Source organism: Mirounga angustirostris, unplaced genomic scaffold (assembly GCF_029215605.1).
Source record: "Mirounga angustirostris isolate CCGP_5_RB_7025 unplaced genomic scaffold, mMirAng1.0.hap1 SCAF_4, whole genome shotgun sequence".
Classification (NCBI taxonomy): domain Eukaryota; kingdom Metazoa; phylum Chordata; class Mammalia; order Carnivora; family Phocidae; genus Mirounga; species Mirounga angustirostris.
In genome coordinates, this window is record NW_026991712.1 from 144,734,083 (window position 1) to 144,759,444 (window position 25,362).

At 46.1% G+C, this 25,362-nt stretch overlaps 1 protein-coding gene across 1 annotated transcript in view; it reads left to right on the forward strand.

Moving 5' to 3' along the window:
* The window catches only part of DAB1 (DAB adaptor protein 1), a 282,080-nt gene that overhangs the window by 253,967 nt on the left and 2,751 nt on the right, over positions 1-25,362 (forward strand). The window contains exons 9-11 of the mRNA XM_054512854.2: positions 1,937-2,045; positions 10,052-10,600; positions 14,344-14,471. Coding sequence (XP_054368829.1) covers positions 1,937-2,045; positions 10,052-10,600; positions 14,344-14,471 — 786 coding nt within the window. The remainder of the gene's footprint in view (positions 1-1,936; positions 2,046-10,051; positions 10,601-14,343; positions 14,472-25,362) is intronic.

Consider the following 25,362-nt stretch of genomic DNA (forward strand, 5'->3'; position numbering starts at 1 on the left):
CCGAGCCAGGTGTTCAGCCCAGGAAAGGAAGCACCTTCTCCCCCGGCCCCTTCTGCCTTGTCCTGTCTCCTGCCTTCTTTCCTTCCTCTCTCCCTCTTCTTTTTGTCTCCTCCCCCTTTCCCCCCACCTCCCAGCTTCGCTGAGCTTCTCATGAAGTTTTGGATTCCCAGCTCCAGTTGCAGCCAGGGTACACATCCCATTGCTTGTCATTATAAGTCACTGCTTGCAAAGGGACAGAGATTGCAGGGAACCCTAACTGAAAAATGAAAAGAAGAAAAAAGCATTAAACCCTAAGCAAAATTGAATCCCAGTGCTTTAAGAACTGGTTGCCTTCAAAGGCAACCCTATGGCCACAGCATAGAACAGAACCGAAATGGGCCCTCCAGGTCCTCCCCTGCCCACTCCCCGCAGGTGGGAGGTGGGCAGAGAGCAGTGAGCCACAGCTGCACCTGCGGAAGCTGCTGAGACAGGGCAGCTCCTCTGGGCTCTACGAGGTCGTGCAGACCAAGGGATGGTGCTATGGTTCATTGGCGAGGTGCGCCTCACAGAGAAAAGGCTATAAGCTCACCACTGGGGACAGATGGCACGAGACTCTACTGCCCCTGCTCCCGCCACCTGATGTCCCAAGCAGACCTGACTGTGGACACAGCAGCTCCTGTCTCCATGGAAGCTGGGGCAGGTCTGACCAGTCTCCTTCTCGCCTCTGTCCCAGGGGTAACAGCTGCACCTCGGGCACTTAGAAACTCCAGCTGTGGAGCTAGAAAGGCCTGAAGAGATCTTCTAACCAATCCCCTTCATTTTGCAGATGAGCAAACTGAGGCCCTGAGAGGGCATGGGACTCGCCCAGGGTCACGTGGGGGAAACAGAACGGCGTCGATGGTGCTTAAAAGTGCTTAACACGGCAGCTCCCAGCTGTGTTTCTGGCCCTGCACCCAAGTACAGTCCCAGTGGGTATTTAATAATCCCCAGAACAGTGCCATTCCTCCCGCAGGCTGCTGGTCTAAAACTGGCCTTGTCTAATTGCCATGGTTTCGGGATTAATTGCTTGCCTCAGTCTATTCCAAAGGGAAAAGAAAAAGAAGGCTATTATGGCATCGAATAGACATAGTTTCTAGGCAAAAGGCTGCTGTGAATGGGTGTGGGCCTTTAAAACCCTGAGTACTCATGCTTTTCTTTGAGTACCCCTCGGTATCCCTTCTGTCTGTTTATTTCGGTACCCTTCACCTTACCCACCAGTTCCTGCAACAGACCTCTCTCGGATTCCAGTGTGGGCCAGGCACTGTAGCGTTCCCTGCTCCTCAGGCTTCCGTTTTTTAATCATCTTCTTGAAAATATTTATTTTTCTTTGCACGTAAAGATTCAGGCAGAATTCTGGGAGGCACCAGGAGACAAGGGTCTCTGCTCTAGTCGCTAAGCTTTTTTTGTGCATTTAGTCAGGCTGTTTATTTACCATGTATTAAGTGACAAGTCCTGAGCTAGGTGCACAGTAGGTCCAGTGTGGGTGCGTGTCAGTTTAAATCGACCACCTCTAAAGGATGAAAGCCACATATCGTGGAAGAATTTGGCCTGAAAAACACCCCCAAGGGGCAGGGGCTCAAACCAGAGAGTTGTGATATGGGCCACTGTTTGCTGAGCACCTGCTGATGTGCCTCAGCCTGGTACTGAGTGATTTAAATGCATGATCTCGCTTCGTTATCACAGCTGCTTTAAAGGTAGGTAGCATTTCTCCTGTTTTATGGTCCGCGTCTACAGCTGGCTCCCGGTGTGCCCACCACATCGGCTTGGAGCATGACTGGCTCGTGCAGCACCACCACCCCACCCCACCCCCCGCCCCGCCATCCCTTACTTCCTGCACCTGCTGCCTCCCATCCTTGACGACTGCCGAGCCAGGTCTCCCGGCGGCCTCACGCGCCCTCTGCCTCTCTCTGTCTGACAGACTCCTGCAACTCCAGGTGATGCCTTTATCCCGTCTTCATCTCAGACCCTTCCGGCGAGTGCAGACATGTTTAGTTCTGTACCTTTCGGCACTGCTGCTGTACCCTCAGGTAAGCTGTCCTCCACCCACTTCCTTCCTTCGGCCTCCGCCCGTCAAGGAAGGGACAGGGTTGACTTGAACCAGCTGTCAAATTATGCCAGAATACCTGTGGAGCTAGCAGCCTCTCCTTGTGACTCTTCAGGTGACATTAAGAGGCCACCATTGGGAGGCAGGGCGTATTTACAAACCCGTGGTATGCTGTAGGCTGGATTTCAGTGATGCCTTTCACCTGGAAAAGTCAAGATGCTAGGTTACTCAGTACACAGCTTCCAGGAGCTCCGTGCTCACCCAGCCATGCAAATCGGCACAAGTTCATTTCCTCCTGTCCATCTCAGCCAGAGGGAGGGAGGACGGCAAGTGGGGGTAGGAGCCCCCACAGACCTCTGGAGATCTGGTTGATAGGACGTGTCTGCTCCTTCGGTAGAGACTCAAGAATGGGGAGGCTCTCCATGCAAAGTGGGATGCTGAGGGGCAGAGCAAATTGCTAACAGTGGATTTGGGAAGGTGATGGGGCTCTTAGTGATTTGGAAGGTTCTGCTTTCTAAGCATCCTTTAAGATATATATATACTACTTTTACAACAGGGTAAATATATATATTTACAGATGAGCAAACTGAGGCCCAGAGAGGGGATATATAGAATATATTATACACACACACACACATATATTTAAATACATTTACCATGTATTAAGTGATAAGCCCTGAGCTAGGTGCACAGTAGGTCTGGCGTGGGTGTGTGTCAATTTAAATCGACCACCTCTAAAGGATGAAAGCCACATATCGTGGAAGAATTTGGCCTGAAAAACACCCCCAAGGGGCAGGGGCTCAAACCAGAGAGTTGTGATATGGGCCACTGTTTGCTGAGCACCTGCTGATGTGCCTCAGCCTGGTACTAAGTGATTTAAATGCATGATCTTGCTTCATTATCACAGCTGCTTTAAAGGTAGGTAGCATTTCTCCTGTTTTATGGAGAAAGGTGTGTGTGTGTGTGTGTGTGTGTGTGTATGTATATGTATATATATATATATATATATACATACAGTATTTCAGGTGAAGCACAAATTGGTGGGATCTCAGATATCTTAACTTGTTTTCAAGGCATCAGGCACTCCACGTAGCCAGGCCACTCTAGTTGGAACGTGGCCAGAGATGGTATTCCACTCTTTACATGCATGAGAGCCTTAAAGACTGTTTTCTTTCTTTAGCTACATATTTGAAATCTGTCACTTCATCCTACCATTTTGTTTTATATACAGCCAATAGAGCCTGAATATTTTCTTTTTTTTAAATTTTTATGTATTAATTTATTTCAGGGAGAGAGAGTGTGCACATGCAAGCAGGGGAGAGGGGGCAGAGGGAGAGGGAGAGAATCCTCAAGCAGACTACCTGCTGAGCGTGGAGTCTGATGACGTGGGTCTCAGTCTCACACCAAGATCATGACCTGAGCTGAAATCGAGAGTCTCTGACACTTAACCGACTGAGCCACCTAGGTGCCCTGAGCCTGAATATTTTTAAATACACGTCTTCTTGCATTTTTCTATAAATAATTTTCATTACATAGCATTAGAAGAAAATTCTTGACACCAAATGAACCTTGCTGTTATTCAAAGTGAAGTAAAAATTCGTACTCTATTCTGAAATGGTTAAAATTATTCCCCATGAGCCCAGAGATCATTATGAACTTTCAGAAGCAAAAGAGGTTGGTAGCCAATGGTTCTAACACTTTAGAATCTGCAAGTAACCCAGATGTTTCATTGGCTAAGCTTCCCTGTCAAATCTGTTTATCCATCCCTAAAATGGGACAGTGGTGATGACGAGTTTTCCTTACCTAAAGTGGGTATTAAAATTTCCTTGGGAATAGTGTGATAGAATACGTCCTTTCAAAGAAGAGTAACAGTTTTCCATCAGAAATGTATCACCTTCCTGTGTTGAGACTACACATGCTTTGCCCTCATTATAGCAGGTAATGGGAACTCGAGGCCCCAAACTCACCAACTTGCAGACGTGTTCATTCCACAAATACCCCCTGAGTATCCACATGAGGCAGGCCCTGTTCTAGGAGCCTGGGGTGTGTCCGTGAATATAACAGGCACAGGTCCTGCCCTCAGAGAGCTTCCTTTCTGTTGGGGAGACGATGCAACAACATAAAAATTAGTAACTTACATAATAAGTCCACGAACGGTAAGTGGTATGGCCAGAAAAAATGCAGAGCAGAGTGTAGGGGCTTTGGAGCAGGTGGAGGACACGTGTAAATGGAAGTTGTGGTTGGGAGGGGCTCATACAAAGGTGAGCTCTGAGCAGACTAGAAGGGGTGAGGGAGAAAGCCAAGAAGATGTCCGGGTGAAGAGTACTCTAGGCAAGGAGTAAATGAGAGTGACGCAGTCACACAGTTCCCGGTCCTAACGTGTGAATAAAAGCCCTCAAGGACCTGCCCATGCCATGCACATGACTGCTTCTGAGCCTGTGTGTCACATCAGGGCTTTGAAGACCTGGTTTCAGTCTTTCTCCTTGACCAGCCGTGTTGCGAACTACGGACAAGCCACTTCATGTCCAGATTCAGTTTCTTCAGCTGCTAAAAAAGAAAAAAATATATATATATATACATATATATGTATCGATAGATTACCAATAGATTACCTCCACAACTTCAATGTTTAGAATGGAAGTGTGAAATTAATTTCAATGAGCACATTTTTGCTTCTCGACGCTCCTGCTTCTACGTCAGTTAGACTGAGGAACAAAAGTAGACTTCAGTGGGTAATCAACTGTCAGCCTTTTCCTCCTTGAACCGGTCCTAAAAGTCTCTGCAGACACTGAGGCTCCATCTGCCTGTCCCCAGTTGTCCAGCTGGTGGCAGGGAGCCAGGGACACAAACCACGGTTTGCAGTACAATGGACGGGCTGCTGGGGGATTTTGCATCCAGTGGGCTGGGTTTGAATCCGGGCTCATCTATTTATGTACATTTTAAACTCCTGAGCAAATTACTTAACCTGCCAGAGCCAGAGTTTCTAAATCTTTATAAATTAATCGAAAATAATACTTCCCTTGCAATGATACCATGAGAATTAAATGAGAAAACAAAGTGAAGCACCTTGAAAATTGCTGGGACCCCATAGAGGCTTCAATCAGCAAATAACTGTTGTTGCTACCGTTATTATTATTATGACTCCTATTTGTAAAGTAGAAGAAAATGTCCTACCTATATTTTTTCCTCTAGCCTTTTTGGAATATTTAGAAAAACATCCGTGTAATAAAGGTTAGATCTTTGGCCTCTTAACTGTGCATGGCAGAGCTGGCCTGGGGGTTTAGAGAATGTACTGTGTATAAATACAGACCCTGCCACTAGCCAACTGTATAATACTCAGCTAAATCTCTTCTGAGCCTCAGGGAGCTTATCTGTAAAATGGGGATGGTAATTCCACTGTACAGAACTGGTCTGACGATTGCATGAGTTAATACACATAGTGGAACATTTAGAACAGTGCCTGGTGGTGGTTCTATAAGTAAGCAGTCAGCAGGTGTTTGTAGCTTGTCCGTTAGGAGCGCCGGCTCTGCGCCCCAGGCCCTGTGGTAGCTGCCTCAAGCCTTCCCCTCAGCCCGCTGCAGTATCTCAGACAGAGTAAAGAGATACTGATACCAACTACACAGAGGCTTGTTGCAAGGATCAGTGTCAAAAGTGTCAGTTCCGCGAGGACAAGGATTTTTTTTTTTTTTAATGCTTTGTTCTTCACCACGTCTCCAGAGACTGAAACAGTGCTTCATACCCAATAGGGCTCTTTTTGAATGAATGAATGAATGAATGAATGAATGAGATCACGTAAATAAGCATTACCATCCAAGTTCTGCATTCATATTAGGGGAGTCCCTTAGATTTCAGTGTTTTTCTCACATTTTAGTCTGCTCTTTTAATTCAGATAATGAGGTATCCCCAGGTGCAAGCATCTGGTTATGAATTGCAATTTTCAGCCGTCCTTAAAAATCTAACTGCAAGGCAGTAATGCAGGTGTTCCCCTCACTTCACGGCAAGGAGATTTATGATTGATCTGAACTCCGTGGCATAAACAGATGCTCCGTGGCACCTCCTCCCTCCGCTGCTGAACGTTAATGAGTAAATGTTACTAAGCTGCTAAGTGGCCGCTCTGGCAGCCACCGAGTGGCTTGCCCTGTCCACGGCTGCCGCAGCCTGCCACCAGGGGGTCCCCTCGGGCATGCCTGATGTCATGGGGCCACACCTGAGCTCACAGGTCTGGGGAGAGCCCAGGCTGCAGAGACCCCCCCCCGGAAAAGCGAATGAGACCTGCGAGTCCCCGAACATGATACCCAATTACCCTGTGCTGTTTTTTTTTCTTTTGAATATTGTCCTTGGGTCTGAAGCAGATGGCATGAAGCCAAGGAGACACGCTAATAGCTCTCTCCAGAAAAGTGTGCACAGCCCATCTGTTGGTTCCTTGTGGGGGGAAAAAAAAAAGACGGGGAAAGAAAAACCTGCCACCAACAGTAGAATCATTAGACATCCCAGCACTCAGCCAGTCTTGGAGTTGAATTGTACACTTGGCAAAATGCAGCGAAGGCATTGACTCCACTATGACTCATTCACATTTACAGAGACTGCCTCCAGTCGCAGGCGTTTATGGAGCAGCTGACGTGTGCTCTAAACAGCGCTAGACACAGAGGACAGGGAAAGAAAAGATAGAGGGTTTCTGCTAGCAGGTGGTTTCTTGTCTAAGGAGGGAAGACAGGACGACTGGGCAGTTCAACAACACAGTGAGACAAGTGCCATCAGTGAGATGAACACTGGGGTCTGCAGAAGCCCAGAGAAGGAGAACCAGTGGAGTCCAGAGGGCAGGGAAAGCACCCAGCAGCAGCGACGCTGAGCGGATTCTCAGAGAGTCCGTAAGGAGTAGCCACGTGAGGTAGGGGTGGCTTCCCAGGCCAAAGCACCAGCAGAGATGGAGAGAATGGGGGGGGGGGGGTTGTATTTGCAGCTGCTGCAGGCAAAGGTGCCAGTGAAAATGGGCTGAAGAGCTGGGAAGGAGCTTGATCCCTAAAGGCTCCTAAGCCAAGCTAAGGTATCTGAACCTTTTACTCCAGACAGTGAGACACTATATTTGCATTTTAGAGCAGTCCTCCGGTGGAAGCAAAATGAGAGACAGCCTGGCTGGAGGCTGAAACCTGCCATCCCTTCACCAAAATGGGCATTGAAAGATCCGTGTCTCCACCACATCAGACCCAGTGCCCCCTTTTTAGGACAGATATTTGTAATGTCTCCTTTAAATTCTTGAAATGAAATTCACAGATAATATAACTTAGCCACACGGTTTTTTAAAAATCAATATAATGCCGTCATTCGAATATAAGGAGGAAATTTTTAAAAGCTCATTTTTAATAAAAAGCTATCTATTTCAATAAGGAAAATACCCAGGCACATCCACACTAGAGGTCCTACTAAGTGGTCAGGTGTGTAGACCTATCAACAGAGTCACTGCAGGTATAGACGGACCCCGGAACGCTGTGTCGGCCCGAACCCCATGGGAAGGGTTTCTGTCAGGAACCACAGCTTCCCCAAATGGTGAGCAAATCTTGACCGTGTTCCAAACAAAACGAAATACAGACGGCCCTCAATGTACACAGTTGTTACAATCCTGGAAAACTAAGTGCACTAATACTATGCAAAGAAACTTTGAATTTCTAGGTAATTCAAAGTCCAGCCCATACTCAAATAATCGTAGACAGAACGTGGGGGACTTGTTTGTTGCGCACGTTGGTCTCACCCATTGTAGGATATCAGGTACCCAAGCTCTCCTCCTCTTAAGTGCAGGTGGTGTCTCCCTCTAACAAGTTATCCTGACAGCCAAAATACACCCCGCAAATGTCCTCATCATCCCCCACAGGGGGTGATAGCACTCCCATTGAGAACCGTCGGGCCCCATCAAAGCTAATCAGAAAAAGAGAAAAACAGTTGCGGAATTCTTAGTCTGTTGGTAGGCTCAGGTCACTGCCTTATGATGTGACAGGTGAGGTGAGAGGCAATGCAAGCAGCTCTCCGGTCTGAAATGTCCGCACCAACACCTCGTCACCCCTCTTTCTTCAGGGCCCAGGGCTAAGTGATCACATAAGGATATGGTCTGCTTGGCTTGTCGACGCTCCGTAAGAGCATGTCCAGCATCCTGCTGGATTCATCCGCTAGAAGCCCGTGTGCCCTGTCTGGAACCTCCTCTCACCTCACAAGGAAATGGCCGGATGTGGAATGTTGTCCGCATTCCTTAGCCATCAGTTGTAGGGCAGGGGATCTGAGGCTGGAGCCTGAGGGAGGCAGTGGGTGAAACCGCACACAGTTTCTCTGGGCTTCCCAGAGTCCCTGACAGCACCCAGGACACACATGATCAGTGCCACAGTGCCTGCCCACCTTCCCTTTGGAAGTTGCTAGGCTACCCTGCACCCACTCTTCTTTTCCTAGCCTCACTGCTGTATACCTGCAAACTCCTTCTGACAGCCATGAAAAGGCTGGTTTTGAGAGGTCAGGCCAACCCAGCTTCTCCCTCCTCTTCTCTGCCCGGCCTGGGCATCTGTCTCCCGGGCTCAGCTGCACACGCACATGGTTATGTGGCCCTCAGGGAAGGGCAGGGGTCACTGGAAGGACCTGGGAGTTTCTCTGGGCCCACCCACAGTTTGCTGCAACCCCAGGCGGGTGACCAGGCCAGGTGCACTTTGCAAAGGTCAGAAATTGGTCTTGGCCATCTGGGTGGGGCAGTATGATGCAGAGGGAAGAACACTAGCTCTGGGGACGGGTGACCTCAGTTCAGATCCTGATCCCCCTTCATGCTGGCTGTGTGACCCCAAGCACAGCCTTCCCCTCTCTGAGCACCGATATCCTTATCCCTGGCGTGGGGATGGTAATACCCACTCTGTAGGGATTTTGTGAGGATATAAAGCACCAGATGCTGAACCTAGAACAGTGTAGGCACTTAATAAGTGGAAAAAGTTATCTGTGTTAGTCTTGCTACTGTGAGAAGTGTTACTTGTGCTCTTCTTAAAATGATTATATCTCATCTGAAAGGAATTAGCACAGCCAACAATTAACATGGTAATGTATGTGAGTAGACCCCTGGAGTTGTGCGGTACCCAACCTTTGCCACTCTATGAGGGGCTCCTGAGTAAGTAGACAGTCACCTAAAATTGGCGTCGTAACAGTTATATGTTAATAATGTATGATAATCCCTGGAGCTACCATTTATTGCCTGGCTGCTATGGACCAAGCAAGGTATTACGTACTTTCTGGGCTCTGATTCAAATCCCACTAAGTGCTAACATTTACTGAATGCTCACTCTGTGTCAGGTGCAGTACTCTACCTCAAATAGGTCCTCTCTGTTTGTCTTTAAACCGAGCCCGTGAGGCAGACGGTATTCTGTGCCCATTTTACAGATAAGGAGATAGAGGACGAGAGAGCTTGTGGAGCTCTCCATCAATTCCAGAGGTGAGAAGGGGCAGTCCGAATGTTAACCTAAGCCTCAAAACCCCGACACTCCCGACTCTTCTACCCTTGGCACCTGGCTTCGATGCTGAAAAGGACGATCTTACAACCCGGCTTCCAACAAAGAGCCTGACTTTTAGAGAGCTTAAGCAGTCGGTCTGGTGAGAAGGGGAGGCAGGACTCAAACCCACATGGGCCCGATTTCTAGTCCTCTGCCTTTTCCACTGAGACACACCAGCACCTGAGGCTGTGTGGGGTCAGAAACCTTGAATGGTTATAGCAGCATCACCATTATCTCCCAGATTTCTGCCTGGCTTCCTCGCTCACCACATTCTAGTTTCCCCTTACGAATCACCTCCTTCGAGAGGTTTCCTCTGCCCATTGCTCTAGAAGGAATGCTCCAAGAGAGCAGGGACTTTTGTCTTACTCATCCTTGTCCCCGGTCTGTGGCACAGAGCCTGATACCGTATCTTTCTGCCAATCCCTCGAATCCATGAATTCTTCTTTCCCAGGTGCCTGACTCTTCTTTTTCACTCTTCCAGGTTATGTTGCAATGGGCGCCGTCCTCCCATCCTTCTGGGGCCAGCAGCCCCTCGTCCAACAGCAGATCGCCATGGGTGCTCAGCCACCAGTCGCTCAGGTGATGCCGGGGGCTCAGCCCATCGCCTGGGGCCAGCCGGGTCTCTTCCCTGCCACTCAGCAGCCCTGGCCAGCTGTGGCCGGGCAGTTCCCGCCAGCCGCCTTCATGCCCACACAAACTGTTATGCCTTTGCCAGCCGCCATGTTCCAAGGTCCCCTCACCCCCCTTGCAGCCGTCCCAACCACGGGTGACTCCACCAGGGCAAGTCCACAGACCACGACGCCCAGACAGAAAATGGGGAAAGAAATGTTTAAGGATTTCCAGATGGCCCAGCCTCCGCCCGTGCCCTCCCGCAAACCCGACCAACCCTCCCTCACCTGTACCTCAGAGGCCTTCTCCAGTTACTTCAACAAAGTCGGGGTGGCACAGGACACAGACGACTGTGATGACTTTGACATCTCCCAGTTGAATTTGACCCCTGTGACTTCTACCACGCCATCAACCAACTCACGTGAGTGCCCTTCTACGGAGACGTAAATCCACTGAGAGTGATGCTTTGTTTCTGGAGTCCGAGACCTCATCTCAGTTCACATTGGACAGGCCTCTTTATGTTACTACTACTGCTAATAATAGTTACCAATTACGTGTATCTACTTCATACACATTGTTTTTATTACCTTTATACTCATAACAATGCTTATTACAGGTTTCGTTAGACCTGTTGGGCCAATAACGAAAGTGAGGTTCAAGGACAAGGAGAGTAGTAGAATCAAATACAGACCTGTTATTTTTCTGCCAGTCACTCTGCTGCTTATGTTTTTGTTGATTTGCTCATCTCTCCATTCATTCAGTATCCCTCCTTTATGACACACAGATGATTGAATTGTGCGGCTTACTGAAATGGAAATGAATGGTGAATATGAATTTTAGAAGTCTGGGGAACGAGGGCAAAAAAATTAGAGTAGAAAACTAAGATGAAGAGAAAAATTAGGGGAGAAAAGGAGCAGCCACAAAGTCTCATCCAACTGGTATAGTTGAAGCCAGAGTTTGGCTCAAGGCTTTGGGTAGTCAAAGAAAAAAAATAGTAGTGAAGCAGAAAGCTCTAGACTGGGAACCCGGAGAGCAGATTTATCACTTCCTAGTTTTGTGCCTATGGGCAAGTCATTTCTGTGAGCCTCAATTTCCTCATCTGTCTTAGGCTAAGGGATATTAAAAGGATTCAGTGGTACATGTACTGAAACACTGTATACCTCACCGAGTTTAAAGTATTGTTGTCACCATTATGATTGCATATGGAGTGGTTCTGAGCAGAATCCCTGGACCAGGATTGTCTTTGGGCAAATGTGTGACATTTCTTAACCTCAGCTGTGTCATGGGTAAAAGGCCTCAGTGGCTTGGATGAGCAGTGTGCCTCCTTCTAGTTGAGGCATTCAGTGATTCTGTCCCAGCTCACTTTTCCACTGTAAGCATCCAGAAAGCCATAACCACGCCGCCAACCAGAATCCAGATACACTTGAGCACGCATATGCTCGGAAAGGTGTCCGGTAATTCAGCTCGTGCCTTGACAGTTGATAAGAAAGAGAAAAGTCTCAGGGAACAATGAGTTTGGCGTTTTCATTACTGTCGCAGATGATAGGGATCACTGCTTGGCCAATAGTGAGAACTGTCAAAAAATCTAATGTTAACACAATTAGGTAGTGTCATTTCAGCCAGGTTCGGAAGGCAGTTCTGCAAAGGAATGCCTTCTGTGTGTATAAACAACCTACTCCCACTCAGGCCATATGATCTCCATAGTGGAGGCATCTCTATTAGCCCTAAGTCACAGGGTTTCAGTGAAGAATAATGAATAAAAAACAAAATGCTGAGAGGATGAGAGCCACGCATAAATAAGCAAACATCTTTTGAAAGCAGGTGTCTCTCTTGTAATGGGCTTGTGTGCCAGCTACAAATAAAAGGGAAGTTTCAGTTCCTCAAAAGGGCAGGAAATGTGTCCTAGTCATTCGTACACTTCTCGTAGGGCTAGCATGGCATCTAGCGCATGGGAGACATTTGGGAGAAGTCGTAGAGGTTGAAATGAACAGAACAAAGCCACTCAGTCACTGTTGTGTTTCAGAGCAAGGTTTTGCAACGTGGGCTTTACTGATATTCGGGGTCAGGTAATGCTTTGTGGTGGGGCGTGCCCTGTGCTTGGAGGATGTTGAGCAGCCTCCCTGCCTCCACCCACTAGATGCCAGAAGCACACACATCCTGTCCCCCTAGTCCTGACAGTCAAAAATGACCCGAGATTTTGCCAAATGGCCCCCAGGATTTCAGTTGCCCCAAATTTAGAACCACTCTTTTAGATTATACAGGTATTCTAGAAAAACCTTCTAAAGGCTAAGACACTTGCATAAGTGAACTCCTAATTAGGCTTCCGATTGATTTCATCTGATAAGTAGGACCAGTACACCTCTCTCCAGCTGGCAGCTCAGGCTGGGTTCTCAGCCTTCCATAAGCAATAAGCCACTTCAAACCCAATTTGGAATCCAGTTACACTAACACTTATTCAACAGCTGTCGAGCATCGGGGTGTTCTCGTGTTGCTTATCTCACTTAAACCCACTAGAGCGAGTCGGTTCCATAATCATGTCATAAAACAAAACAGACTTCCTTTTCAATTAAAAAAAATTAATGTTTTATTGTAAAGAAAGTGAGTGAAACCAGTCTTTATATCCTTTTATCCACGAGCATCACCTTCAGAATGTTTTGAGTAGAGGATCAGTTGGACCAAAAGCTCACAGCTGGGCGGACAGTGTAGACAGAGCTGTGTTAAATCCCAGCACTCCTGTTCCATGGCTCTCTTGACCCCGAGAAAATCCCTTCACCTCTCAGAGGGCAGTTTCTTCATCAGGAAAGAACAATAGGTCCAACACTGCTTCGCTATATTTGCATTAGAGAACGCAGTGAGTACAAAATGCCGAGCACCGTGCCCAGCTCACTGGGCACACAGCAGATAGCATCGTTCTTCTAAATATAAATCCATCAAGGTAAAAGGTACTCAACTATAAATCCATCAAGGCAAAAGGTACTCACTAAGTTTGATAATCATTTGCTGTCTGAAAAGCAGCCAGATTTTGGAATTTCTGGGCAGTGATGGGGGGTGGGCAGTGGCATTTAAAATTTAGCTACTAAATCAAGCCACACCACCTCCTCACTTGGGGCTGAGCCAGTGACTGGCGTTTTAATGCCAGATTAGAAACTATTTAAAGAAAAATAGCTTCAAATGGCATATTTGTTCTAACCTCTGGAACAAATGGGAGGAAGAACATGTGGGAAGTCCAGGACAGAAGATGCATGTCTTGGGGCGCCTGGGTGGCTCAGTTGGTTAAGCCACTGCCTTCGGCTCAGGTCATGATCCTGGAGTCCCGGGATCGAGTCCCGCATCGGGCTACCTGCTCAGCGGGGAGCCTGCTTCGCCCTCTGACCCTCCCCCCTCTCATGCTCTATCTCATTCTCTCTCTCAAAATAAACAAATAAAATCTTTAAAAAAAAAAAAAGATGCATGTCTTTATGGAGTGAGGGATAAAGTTGTCAGCAGCAACCTCCCGTTTTCCCACATCACAGAGGCACTCGTCATTCAACACATGTTCTACACACACCTACCATGTGTAAGGATACAAAGCCTGCTTCCACTAGCCACCATCTATGGGGCCTTGAGCAATTTAGCGACCTCACTTCCCTTAGCCGTGAAACTGGGATCACCCTTACCTCAAAGAGGCTTTATGCGGGTTAGAGATACCGTCCATAAAGTTTCTGACAGTATCCAACATGCAGAAGGCTCTCAATAAATGCATATCGCTGTCCTCTGATCTATTTATTCTTACTGAAGTACATGTATGATGTTAAGAGAGAGAGAAGAAAGAAAAACTGGTTCAGTGATTCTCACCTTCAGCGTGTAGAAACACAGAGTTTCTGAGCCTGTAGGTCTGGGACAGGGGTCCAAGACGGCATCTGTGACGAGTTCCCGGATCTGCTCATGCTGCCAATCCAAGGGCCAATCTTGGAGAACCAACGCTAGCCCCATCCATGGGCACCCACTCCTACCTGTCAAGTGTGGGACAGGACAAGATAAATATGTACAGATGAGGTGTTCAGGGTAGAAAGCAGAGTGCTGGACTTAACTCGATTATAACCGGATCCCCGAGGTCTTGGAGGGGGAGGTACACGGTTGCAGCCACTTAACTCTGTTCCCTCCTTGTGCCTCATTTCTGTGTAGCTCCAACCCCAGCCCCTCGACAGAGCTCTCCATCCAAATCATCTGCGTCCCACGCCAGCGATCCCACCACAGATGACATCTTCGAAGAGGGCTTTGAAAGTCCCAGCAAAAGTGAAGAGCAAGAAGCTGTAAGTGACCATCTGTTCTTTCTGGGTTTGCTTTTCCTTAAAATTAAAACCGCTGTATCTGAAATGGACAGTGGGCAAGGAAACCCGCATAGGAAAGAATGCTGGCTCAGAGTCTCAAGTTCTAAGCGGGGCTCCTAGGGGGGCTTTCTTCGATGTTCAAAAGCAGCTGAAAAATGTCCTTTCGTGAAGTCGTTCCCGCATGTTCCCGCGTTGGTGGGTGTGGTGCCCTCCAACTGCGGTCCCTGCCTCCTTTAAAATAACTGATTATATGTATGCATGAAAATAAGCCCAGCTGTCTTTTGCTTTCCATTGTTGAAAAGACAAAAAAAAAAAAAAAAGTGTTATCTTCTTGTGTTCTAGCCTGATGGATCACAGGCCTCATCCAACAGTGATCCATTTGGGGAGCCCAGTGGGGAGCCCAGTGGTGATAACATAAGTCCGCAGGCTGGTAGCTAGATAGCACAGGTCTGGGTAGGTATCTGCTCTTTTTATCTACTTCATCCTTAAGCTCTCTGCTTTCCCCTTGATTTGTCCTTCCATTTCTGAAGTCACATCCCCAGTGTTCGCACCATCTCTCCTTGCCTGCTGTTTGCCATCTTGTGTCTCCTCATGGATGCATGACCTTTGACACACACTGCTAGGTAGAGGTAGGGGTGAGGAGTGGGGAATGGTCATATTCTTTTATTAATGATACGTTCTGTAATAGAATGAGGCATGGTCCCTGTCACTCAACGTGGATTCAGTTTCACGAAGCATCAACATTCCACGATGGACACATTCTGCCCACACTGATTCATTTCTCAGTGTGATGTGATCCAGATGCTTTCATCTTTTAAGCAAAGCACCACTGCATTTGCCTACACTCCACAGATCTAAAGAGGTCACCAGCCAAACATCCTGAGAAGCCAGGCTAAGAGGCAAAACCAAGCAGTGCTTGAAATTAGATGGCTAGAGATGTACAATCACACTAGCCCATTTTGTGTGGCCAGGAGGGCTGATGTAATGTAAGAGTGAAACTCAAAGCTCAAAGACATGTAGCATTCGCTGGAGGCTCTGCTGTTTGCACTTGTGCTACGGCATATGGCTCACCACTGAACCACTTCAGATTCCATCAGCAGCTACTTTGAAAGAAGTGTACTTACATTTACTGGAAGTGGCTTCTGGCCCTTGAATTTCAATACCTCTGATTTGATCGGAAGAAAGAGGAGCTGATGAAGCAAACCTTCTCAGGAGACAGAAGTACACCTCGTTCCCTAGACATGATTTCTGAGGTCACTCCTTGACAAATGTGTCCAATTTTCAGATACTTTCCTAGTTTTCCGTAAATGTGTAGGACTCCAAGGCTGTACCCACAGAGCTCCTCCTTTAGTCCTGAACAGCATGGTCAGAGCCATTAAAATGGTAAATAGCTTTCACCGTTCATGAATGGATTCTGAGGCTGCCTCAAAATCATTCTCAGTTCACATGGAAGTTATTTTGACATTATTGAAAACTAATACAGTGTTTGGAAAGTGTATTTTGTTAATAGATTTTATGATTAAAGAACTTAACATACTGTATATTTTGCCACATTTTCTATTCGTACAATAGCATATAATAACACATCATGCCACGCAAAGCCATGTAATACCCCTCTAAAAATTCAGTTCTGCAAAGCTATTTGGGAAGCTGGTGAATTAAAGGCAAAGTCAATGTTCCAGAAAGGAGAAGAGCTGGGGATTATGGGTGGATGCCTTGGAAAGATTCCCCAAGAGGTTTTCTACCCCTTGTGTATGTTTTATTTCATGTGCTCAACCTTGTCTTGAAAAATTCGATGAATGAACTAGAGGTGGCAAGAGCCATTCATCGGTACAACAGCTAACATCATCCTAAAATTGAAGTTCTTCTAGAAAACAAAGATGACTTACACCATTTGCAGATCAGTGTATCAAACCCTCATCTTTATGAGCCTGTTCAGCTTGAGACAAACAAGCTGAACTGTTTCTTGGGGCCTCAGCCTCTAACATGTTTGATGCTCCATCCAGAACCCCAAGCCATGGCTGAGTTGTAAATGGACGGAACATGGGACAGTAGGAAGAGCTCAGGATTTGGAACTTGAATTCAGATTCTAGCTCAGCTACTTAATAGCAGGAAATCTTGCAAGAACCATACTTTCTTTTGAGTCTTGGTTTCTTCATCTGCTAGAAGAGGCTTCTATTATCTGCTAGGTTAGCAGAGATAGTAGTTCAGTCTCTAGCATGGAGACAGACACTCAGCGCTCAGCTTAAAAATCTGGGCTCTGGAGCAAAACTTGAGTTTAGAATTGTGACCCTAATGAGATTTCATAATAACTCGCTATCTTATTTTTGAAAATAAGGATAAAAACAGTGTCCTCCTCAAAGGGATGTTGTTTGGACGAAATGAGGTTAGCACAGCATCTGACACATAGAAAGCACCCAGTAGATGGTAGCTGTCATCACCACCAGCATGACCATCGTCATACGTGCTCAATAAATGTTCCCCAGTACCTTAGATTTTATACATCTTGCCTTGATAATGAATAAGTTATACCATAAGGACCCAGGCCATTGGCTGGGAGGTTTTGCTATGTACCTCCTATCTTCAGATAATTAATTTTCAGTATGCCTCAAAACAGTTTTGGAGGGAAAAAAAGTAGGAAAAGAAAAATTTAGTATCTTAGCTCTCTGGCTTGCCCAGTCCCATAATCCTCCCCCATGAGGGTCTCACAGGCCACCTCTCCGTTCCAAAAAATGAGCAGTCTTATATTGACTTATAAGTCATAATCAATAGCTCCCCCCACCGAAAGGCCTGGACTGTAATCTTCAATGAAACAGTTTTCTCCCTTTGAACACTAAGCTTGGCAGCATCACAATTGCCTGTCAAGAATCCCATGCCAACAGGCTGATGCCAGGGAAGTCCAAGTGGGCCTTCCTGGGCCCTTCCATCACTAGCAACCCAAGCCACATTTGACCCTTCTGCCTCTGTCACATTAACTCAATCACCCAACTAGAAATCTATTGACTGCAATTTCTTCGTGCCTTTGCAGACATTTGAAGAAGGGATACCATGCAGGGAAAGCCACATCCATGGCTCTCCCTTCCCCTCTGTCTTCATACAGTTGGAAAGCAGGAGTCTCGTCCTTCTTATCACTCTTGCATTTTATCTCCAGCTGCTTTTCATTAGAAATACCCGCACAATTCTTAGTAGGTAGGGGGACATCTGTTGATAAGTGAAAGCCATCTCGCACCATAATAAGAGGGAACAAATGGACCCAGTCCTCACAAGTGGAAGCTTCAGGACCAATCTCAAACAGCATTTCTGTTTTAGTAATAAAGGGAATTACTTCGTTTTCTCCCCCTCCCCTCCCATCTGGGAAAATCACGTGTCTTTGAAAGACTGGGTCAACAGGGCCAGAAAAAAAAGAACCAAAATAATATTGTAATGGCTGGTGTGGGAATGGCAGGTAATTTATACTTCACTGATGTGTTGCTGGAGCAATTTTAAGGGCGAAATGTTAGCTTTTGAAGAGATGAAAGAAAAATGAAAACATTTATTTGGTTAAATGGCTAAGTAAACTGCCTATCAGACTTGCCCAGCTGTCAAGTCAAAGTAGCATCTATAACAATGGGGAATTGTTTGGTCTGTTTCCCTTAGTAACGATAGATATTGCCATAAATAATAAGTCGCTGTCATGTTTTTAATACCGATCGTCGTAGTGGGAACCCAAGACACATAAAATATTACCTGATGGATTTCTAGTGTTTGAAGGAAAAGAAAGCTGAACTTCAGCTTTAGGAGGAAGAATCTACAAAAACAAAAACAAAATCTTCTTAAAAAGAAAGAAAAATGCACGGAGTTGGGGACTTAGGTCTGGATTATGGTTTTAAAGCAGGTGACCTTAGGCAAGCACGTAACCCCTTGATACCCTGGTCCCTCACATGGATACATATGGATAATTAATTATAACAGCTCCCTCCCCAGGCTGTTCCAGAAATCAGAAATCATGAATATGAAAGTGTTTTGTAAGCTTTGAAAGCAGAATACATGTATTTGGAATTATTGTTACTTTTTTTTATTATTATGTTATGTTACTATTCCGGTTTTAAATAGAATGAAGCAGCAGAGCCTTAAACCAGGGAACCACACCAAAAAAAACAAAAAACAAAACAAAATAATCTGTCTGTCTCTTGGACATAGCGCTCAGAGGCAAGTCCAACCCAAGGTGTTGAGAGTCGTGTGGTCAGGAGATGGGAGGGGCCCGGCTAAGGGTCAGGTCAGCCAGGATGGAGAGGTGGGCTTGGTGCCCAAAAATATTTAAAAGATGAAGTCAGGAGAAGGTTAAGCCTGAAGGGAAATGGGAAGTGAGGATGAGGTCATAACCTAGGATGAGCCCCACATCCCTGATTTGGGAATCTAGGGGGTGCCCAGTCACTGTGCTAAAGAACACAGGACGGCATGCTTGAGCAGAGAGAGGGCGGGTTTACTTTGAACTTGAGTTGTACTTGAGATGCCCATGAGACACCCAAGTAGAGATGCCAGAAGGCTGCTAGATTTTATCTGGAGGTCAAAGGAGAAAACCAGACTGGGCACAGCAAGATTTCAATATGGTTTTAGGTCTAGAGGAGTGGGCACAAGCAGGATATGCTGATCATCTAGACCAGAGGTCAGCAAACTCTTTGTAACTATCTATGCTTTGTGGGCCAGGTCTCTGTTGCAACTACTCTACTGTTAGAGAAGGAAAGCAGCAAAAGACAGTGCATGAAGGAATGGATGTGGCTGAGTTCCAATAATACTTTATTTAAAATACTTCATTAACTGGGTGTTGGGCATTAAGGAGGGCACGTGATGTGAGAGCACCGGGCGTTATATGCAACTAATGAGTAATTGAACACTACACTGAAAACTAGTGATGTACTACATATTGGCTAAATGAATTGAAATTTAAAAAAAAAAAAAAGAATATAAAAAATTAAAACAGAGAGCCACCAAAATTAGCCACTGGGTTATGGCTTGCTGACCTCTGATTTAGATCCCACTCACTATTTCTAGAATCACTCTGCAGAAGACAATCCCCATGCCTTTCATTTACTACTAATAATAAAATATATTTTAAAATTACAAGCATGTTTATAACACTTTCATAAACATCACCTAATTCAATCCTCCGGGGAACCCACTTAAGTATTTTGATCATTCCCATTTCACAGATAGGGCAGGTAAGGTGGAGAAGTTAATGGCTTGCTGAAATAAGATTCACTCGTAATGGGGCTAGGATTTGAATCTATACCCAGATTAAATAACTCAAGAGTTCTCACCCAGACCAGAATACATGGGTTTAAGCAGCTTCTCTTCAACTTAACAGCTGTATGACTTGAGGCAGATGGCTTCATTTCCGACCTCTGGTTCTTCTCTTCTGTAAAACAATTCCCATATGCACTCCCCACTGACATTCTCAGACCTCCTAACCTGCCTGGGTCACCTGGTCAGAGCCTGGAAGACCCAATCTGCAGACAGGATCTTCTCACAGCACCCCTCCCCCAACTTGTCCTTATTCCAACAAAGGACGGGACAAAGGCCTTTAAATATGCTGACTTGATTAGGGTTCCTGGACATTTATTGGCCTGAGACCCAGAGCCCACTCCTGATGACCAGGGGTTTACTCTGGACAGGACCCTCTGCTTATGGCAGAGAGTTGGTGTCAGCAACTTCCTTGTCTTCATCTGCTATGTGACAGGGTCAAGAAAGATGATGTACATGTTCAAAGCAGATAATTGGCGTCCACCATTGTTGGAGAAATGCAGAATTTATCAGAACATATGCAGGATCCCCCCACCTCCCCAGGGACTCAGATTCTGCTTTTCTGCATTCACCAAATGGATTTCAGCACCCCGAGACCTCAGGAAGCATGTGTATTTGGCAGCCGTGTCAGTCTCTAAGGTATTTGTCTTAAATTCAACCTGTGTGTGAAAGACTTCTACCCCGAAAGGTCGACATTCAGGCTGAAAGTGATCAGAAAGCTTTGTGGGTTTTTTTTTTTTTCCTTTTTATTCAAGGACTCCCAGCACTTGCTAAAATCTTTCATGTCATTGAGCTCATTTATTACTTGTTACAATCCCTTGAAGTAGATGTTACAAGGCCCATTTTACGGATTAAGAAACTGAGGCCCAGGTAAAATGCTTGCCTGAGGTCATGCAGGAAGTGAGGATTGCTGGACTCTTTCTGGCTCTGAGACCCCTGAGTTTTTGATGACTCTCTTTACATCTTCAGGTAGAACTTTAAGTTATTTATTTCAGCCTCATGTCTACTCTGGCTGTACCAGCAGCTTTTTCACCTACGAAGACAGGACATGTAAAACCCCATGGAACCGGGCCCCAGCATTGGGGTTCATGGTGGCCTGGGCAGGGTGGTGCTAAGGGACTCAAGGTTTGGCTCACCTGTGGCTCCGGTCTGACCCCTGGCTTGGCTAGGTGTTGCTCTCAACCCCTAGTCATAGACGGGCTCGGTCAGCAAGCAGATTGCATGGGGCACTTGGCCCTCACACTGGAGACCACCTTTCTCAGCATGCTGAGACTTCTCTCCACTAAACATTTTTTCAAGGGACGTATGTTTGGTAGAGGTGGCCCAGATTTCCCCAAAATTGAAAGGGGTGCAGAGGACTAAGCATAATTGGCTTTAAAAGGGGGGCTCATTATAAGGCAGGATAGGAAACTGTTTGCCTCTGCTCGTCGAGCCAGAAATGTGGGGCCACCTGGGAGCGGGGAGAGTGAGGAAGCAGGCCCAGAAGTGGGAGGCCACAGCCTGGGCTGCTGTCCCCTGTTTCCAGTGCACCTTCAGGAGAAACAGCCCTCAAGTCTGGGGCCTCACTTTCTTCCTGCAGGAAAGAAGGGTCAGGCCGAGGGCCCTTCTTGCTGTGACATTCTCCAAGAGGGAGCACATTAGGTAGTGGAGAGGACACTGGGCTTACAGACCCCTGGACACGTTTCCATGAACTCTAGAAAAACACAAATCTAATCTACAGTGGTCAAAAGCAGACCAGTGGTTGCTGGCACTGGAGTAGGGGGTTGACTGAAAAAGACACAGTTGAAGGTTTGGGAAGTTCTATAGCTTGATTGTGGTGAGGAAGGCCACACGGGTGTGTATGTTTGTCAAAACTCATCAAACTGCACACTTAAAAGTGAGAACATTGCAGTGTATGCAAATTATACCTCAATGAAACTGATTTTAAAACGAGAATAGATGAATTCATAGAAGTGGAACATAGATTGTAGGGGAATGGGGAGTTACTGCTTAATGAGTAGTCTGTTTGGGGTGATGAAAGTGTTGCCCAACATTGCAAGCATAATTAATGCCACTGAATTGGATACCTAAAAATGATTAAAATGGCAAATGCTATGCCATATATGTTATACTGCAATTTTAAAAAAAGCCAAAAAACAAATAAAATAAACCTGGTTATATCCTAGCTCTGCGCTCTGCTGGCTGAGTGACCTTGGGTGAGTCACCAAGCTTGGAGGAGGCTTGCTTCCTCGCTCTCAGTAGAGATAGGAATACCCAGGGTAGAGCCTCAGTGTGACACCCAAATGAGATCATGTATATGAGATAGAACGTCCTGATAGACTGTCAGTGTTTCTGTAAATATAAGCTCTTATTACCCTAATTCTGTGACTCTACGCGGCTCCTGTACGTGAGCACATAATTCATACTGGAAATAGTCTGCAAACATACGGAAATCTCTTATCCACGGAGCTGTGCAACCAGTTTATTTAGATTAACTCCACATTCTTTCTGCACCATTTCCCTGGGCTTCCCCAGAGCCATTATTACACTGCCTAACAGAGCCCAGTTGCAGGTGCTCCTAGGTGCTGTGAAGGAGAAGCCACCTACAAGTGATCGTCAGGCCTGAAACCACCTTCTGCAAAGGAAGGATAAAATCACATACCCAGACAGAAGGGACCTCATCCTTTTGGAGCATCTCCTATGTGTCAGGCCCTGTGCTAGATAATCAATGTATATTTTCTCCTTCAATCCTCACCACACCTCTCAGAGAGAGGATAGCCTCATTTTACTAGGGAAGAATCTGGAACTCAGAGGAGTTAACTAACCTGTGCAGAGTCCTCCAGTCCTAGACTCCTTCAGTGCTCTGTATAGACCTCTGTTTGCACTTCATCATGTGATCTTCTAGTATGTTCCACAGAGTGAGTTCCACTATGTCCTAATTCTGAGTGAGAACAGAGTGGCCCGCATTACCTGCAGAGTCCAAGAAGCCTTTATATAGGAGCTGGGTCTGAGAGTATGAACTCCCGTTGCAGGACAAAGAGAGGCCCCAAAAGCACAAGGAACTGCCTGAACAGTCTTAGAGCTAGGAAAATCCTGTCGTGTCAGGTGACCCCAAGGTGGGGCATAGGAGAGAGAATGGAAGTCGATGAGGCTGGGCAAGAAAGTGGAACCATGTTGGAAGGGCCTCATGTGCCATCCTGATGGGTTTGCATTTTCCTTGACATAATAAGGAGTCAGGAGGGTTGTTTTCGAGCAGGAGAATGGCATGACCAAATACATTTCAGAAAGTTCATTCTGGCAGAGGCATAAAGACATTGGAGAAAAAAAAAAAAAAAAAAACATGATTTACGTGACGTGAAGGTTGAGCTTTGATTCACGGTCTGGAAGGGGCATTTATTAGCTCTAATGGGTTATGAGATGAATGGGTCTCGTGTGCTCAGCTAAGGAGCTTTGACCTTACCCTGTGGGTGATGGGGAGCCTTTGAAGGATTTGAAGGAGGGCAGATATGTGGTCAAAGCTGCCAAAAGAAAACAAAAAATATCAACAGGGTGCTGTGTTAATGTATGATCCCATTCAGGCCTTTGGAATATTGAAAATAGCCTGAAGACCCCATCACGACCTTGCCAGAAGCCAGGGCGGAAATTTCTGGATCAAATGATTTCTTACTCCCCTGCAGCTCTGACAGTCTAAGATTCTGTAACAAGGAAGGTAAAACTATTGCCAAAACGTATGATGCATCACGGTGTCAGACTTTGGGATTATCTGCTGCTTGGGGTTTTCCACACCACTGCTCCCCTTCATTAGTGGGGATAATTGAGAGTTGACTGCAGTCCTTACTGCTGTTGTGATGGGTATTTGAAGCTAAATTCCAGCAAGCAGGAGATGTGTGAATATTTATCTCAGCTGCAGAAAGTTAATGCAGTGTGGCATTAATTACCCTGTCTGAGCCTGCTGTCTTCTTCTGTTTTGGGGTGTCATTCTCAGTTGAATAAATTAGTTTCCAAAATTAGAATAGAGCAAATTGTAGGGTGAGATCAAGGCAGCCTGACTTCTTAGGGTAGCCAAAAAGAAGAGTGGGCTGAGCAGTTCTACCCAGGAAAGATGAAGATACAACCTTTAGCCCAGCACAGGCAGAACATGTTTTTTTCCCCAGAACTTGTACTTGACTTCACCACTCTACCTTGGCTCCACCCAGCCCACCCGCAGAGCACAAACACACAATAAAGTTACATGGTTGGCCTTGGCCTTACAACAGGTATTTCAAACATTTCAAGGCATTGGCAGGGAGTGGATCAGGTGCATAATAAATCAACTTGCTATAGGTTTTGCTAGATTAGATTTTGAGAGAATAAAGCCAAACTGGAGTGTATTTAGGACGAAGTGATCAGAACAGTGAAGAAAGTAGAAACTGTATCATAGTCATTTGTGAATCCAACCAACCTTCACTGAGCACCTACTATGCTAGGTCAATATATGCAGAATAGCAGAAGGGCCTGGCAAGCAGTAACCCAGAGGTGGGATATGGAATAATGGGCTTCCATATTTTCTGTCATCAGGCATTTGGGTGAAGGATTACACTTACTCTTTACATTCCCAAGAGTAGTATGAAGTCCCACGGGTGGAAAGCATAGAGAAATCGGTATCCTGGGTATTCTGTCCTGTTACAGAATAGGGGGCCTCAAAGGGTAGGAAGATGCTTTTCCCTGGAAGAATACAGACATGATGTGGTCCAGGAGAAGACATCTTGGATTGGATGGCAGGAGTCTTGGATTCTGTCCATGACATAGTTTCTGGGTAACCTTTGACTCTGGGGAAACAAAAACTCCTTTCTCTAGGCTTCAGATTCTTCATCTGTAAAATGATGGATCTGGACAAAATTCTCTCTTACTCCATTCCCACTTTATAATAAAAGCAAGCAGTATGATCTATTAAATGCATGAAGTGCAGCAAACGACCTTGAGGTCACACCACTTCTCTGACCTTCAGTTGTTATCTGCAAAACGAGACAGATAGAATAAAAGCCACTCCCAGGACCATTAGGCAGATAAAATAAGACATGAGGGTGCTTTGTAAACTTCGAAGCACTCTATAATACACTACAGACTGAAGGACTGGTCTTTTCTTTTTTTACGACAGTTGTTGTAATAGACTAGAAAAAGCACTGGACTTACTTTCAGGTCTCATGTCCCAAACATACGAGCCGTAGGACCGTGGAAAAATTACTTAACTTGTCTGCATGTGATTTCCCATTTGCAAAGGAGATAAAGCATCTACTTGCCAAGGCTGCCGTGATGAGTTAAAAAGACAATGTACTTGCAGATAGCTAGCATGGTGCCAGACACATAGTCGGGGCCCACAGAATCTCAGTTCAATCTGATGGTTCAGGAAAATCAGCAAATAGAAAGGATCTATACTCACGTGGCAACACAGAGGTTGTAGGGAAGCATGACAGAATGAAGACATCACCGTGTCCATTTAATTCTGGCACAAATATCCGAGAGTGACCGCAAAAGGTCAATTTGAAAGGAAGGGCCTATGTATGCTTAAGACCAGAGTCCTGATCTGATCTGCTTGGCCAGCACACCTTGGGCCATTTCAACATGAAGACTGAAG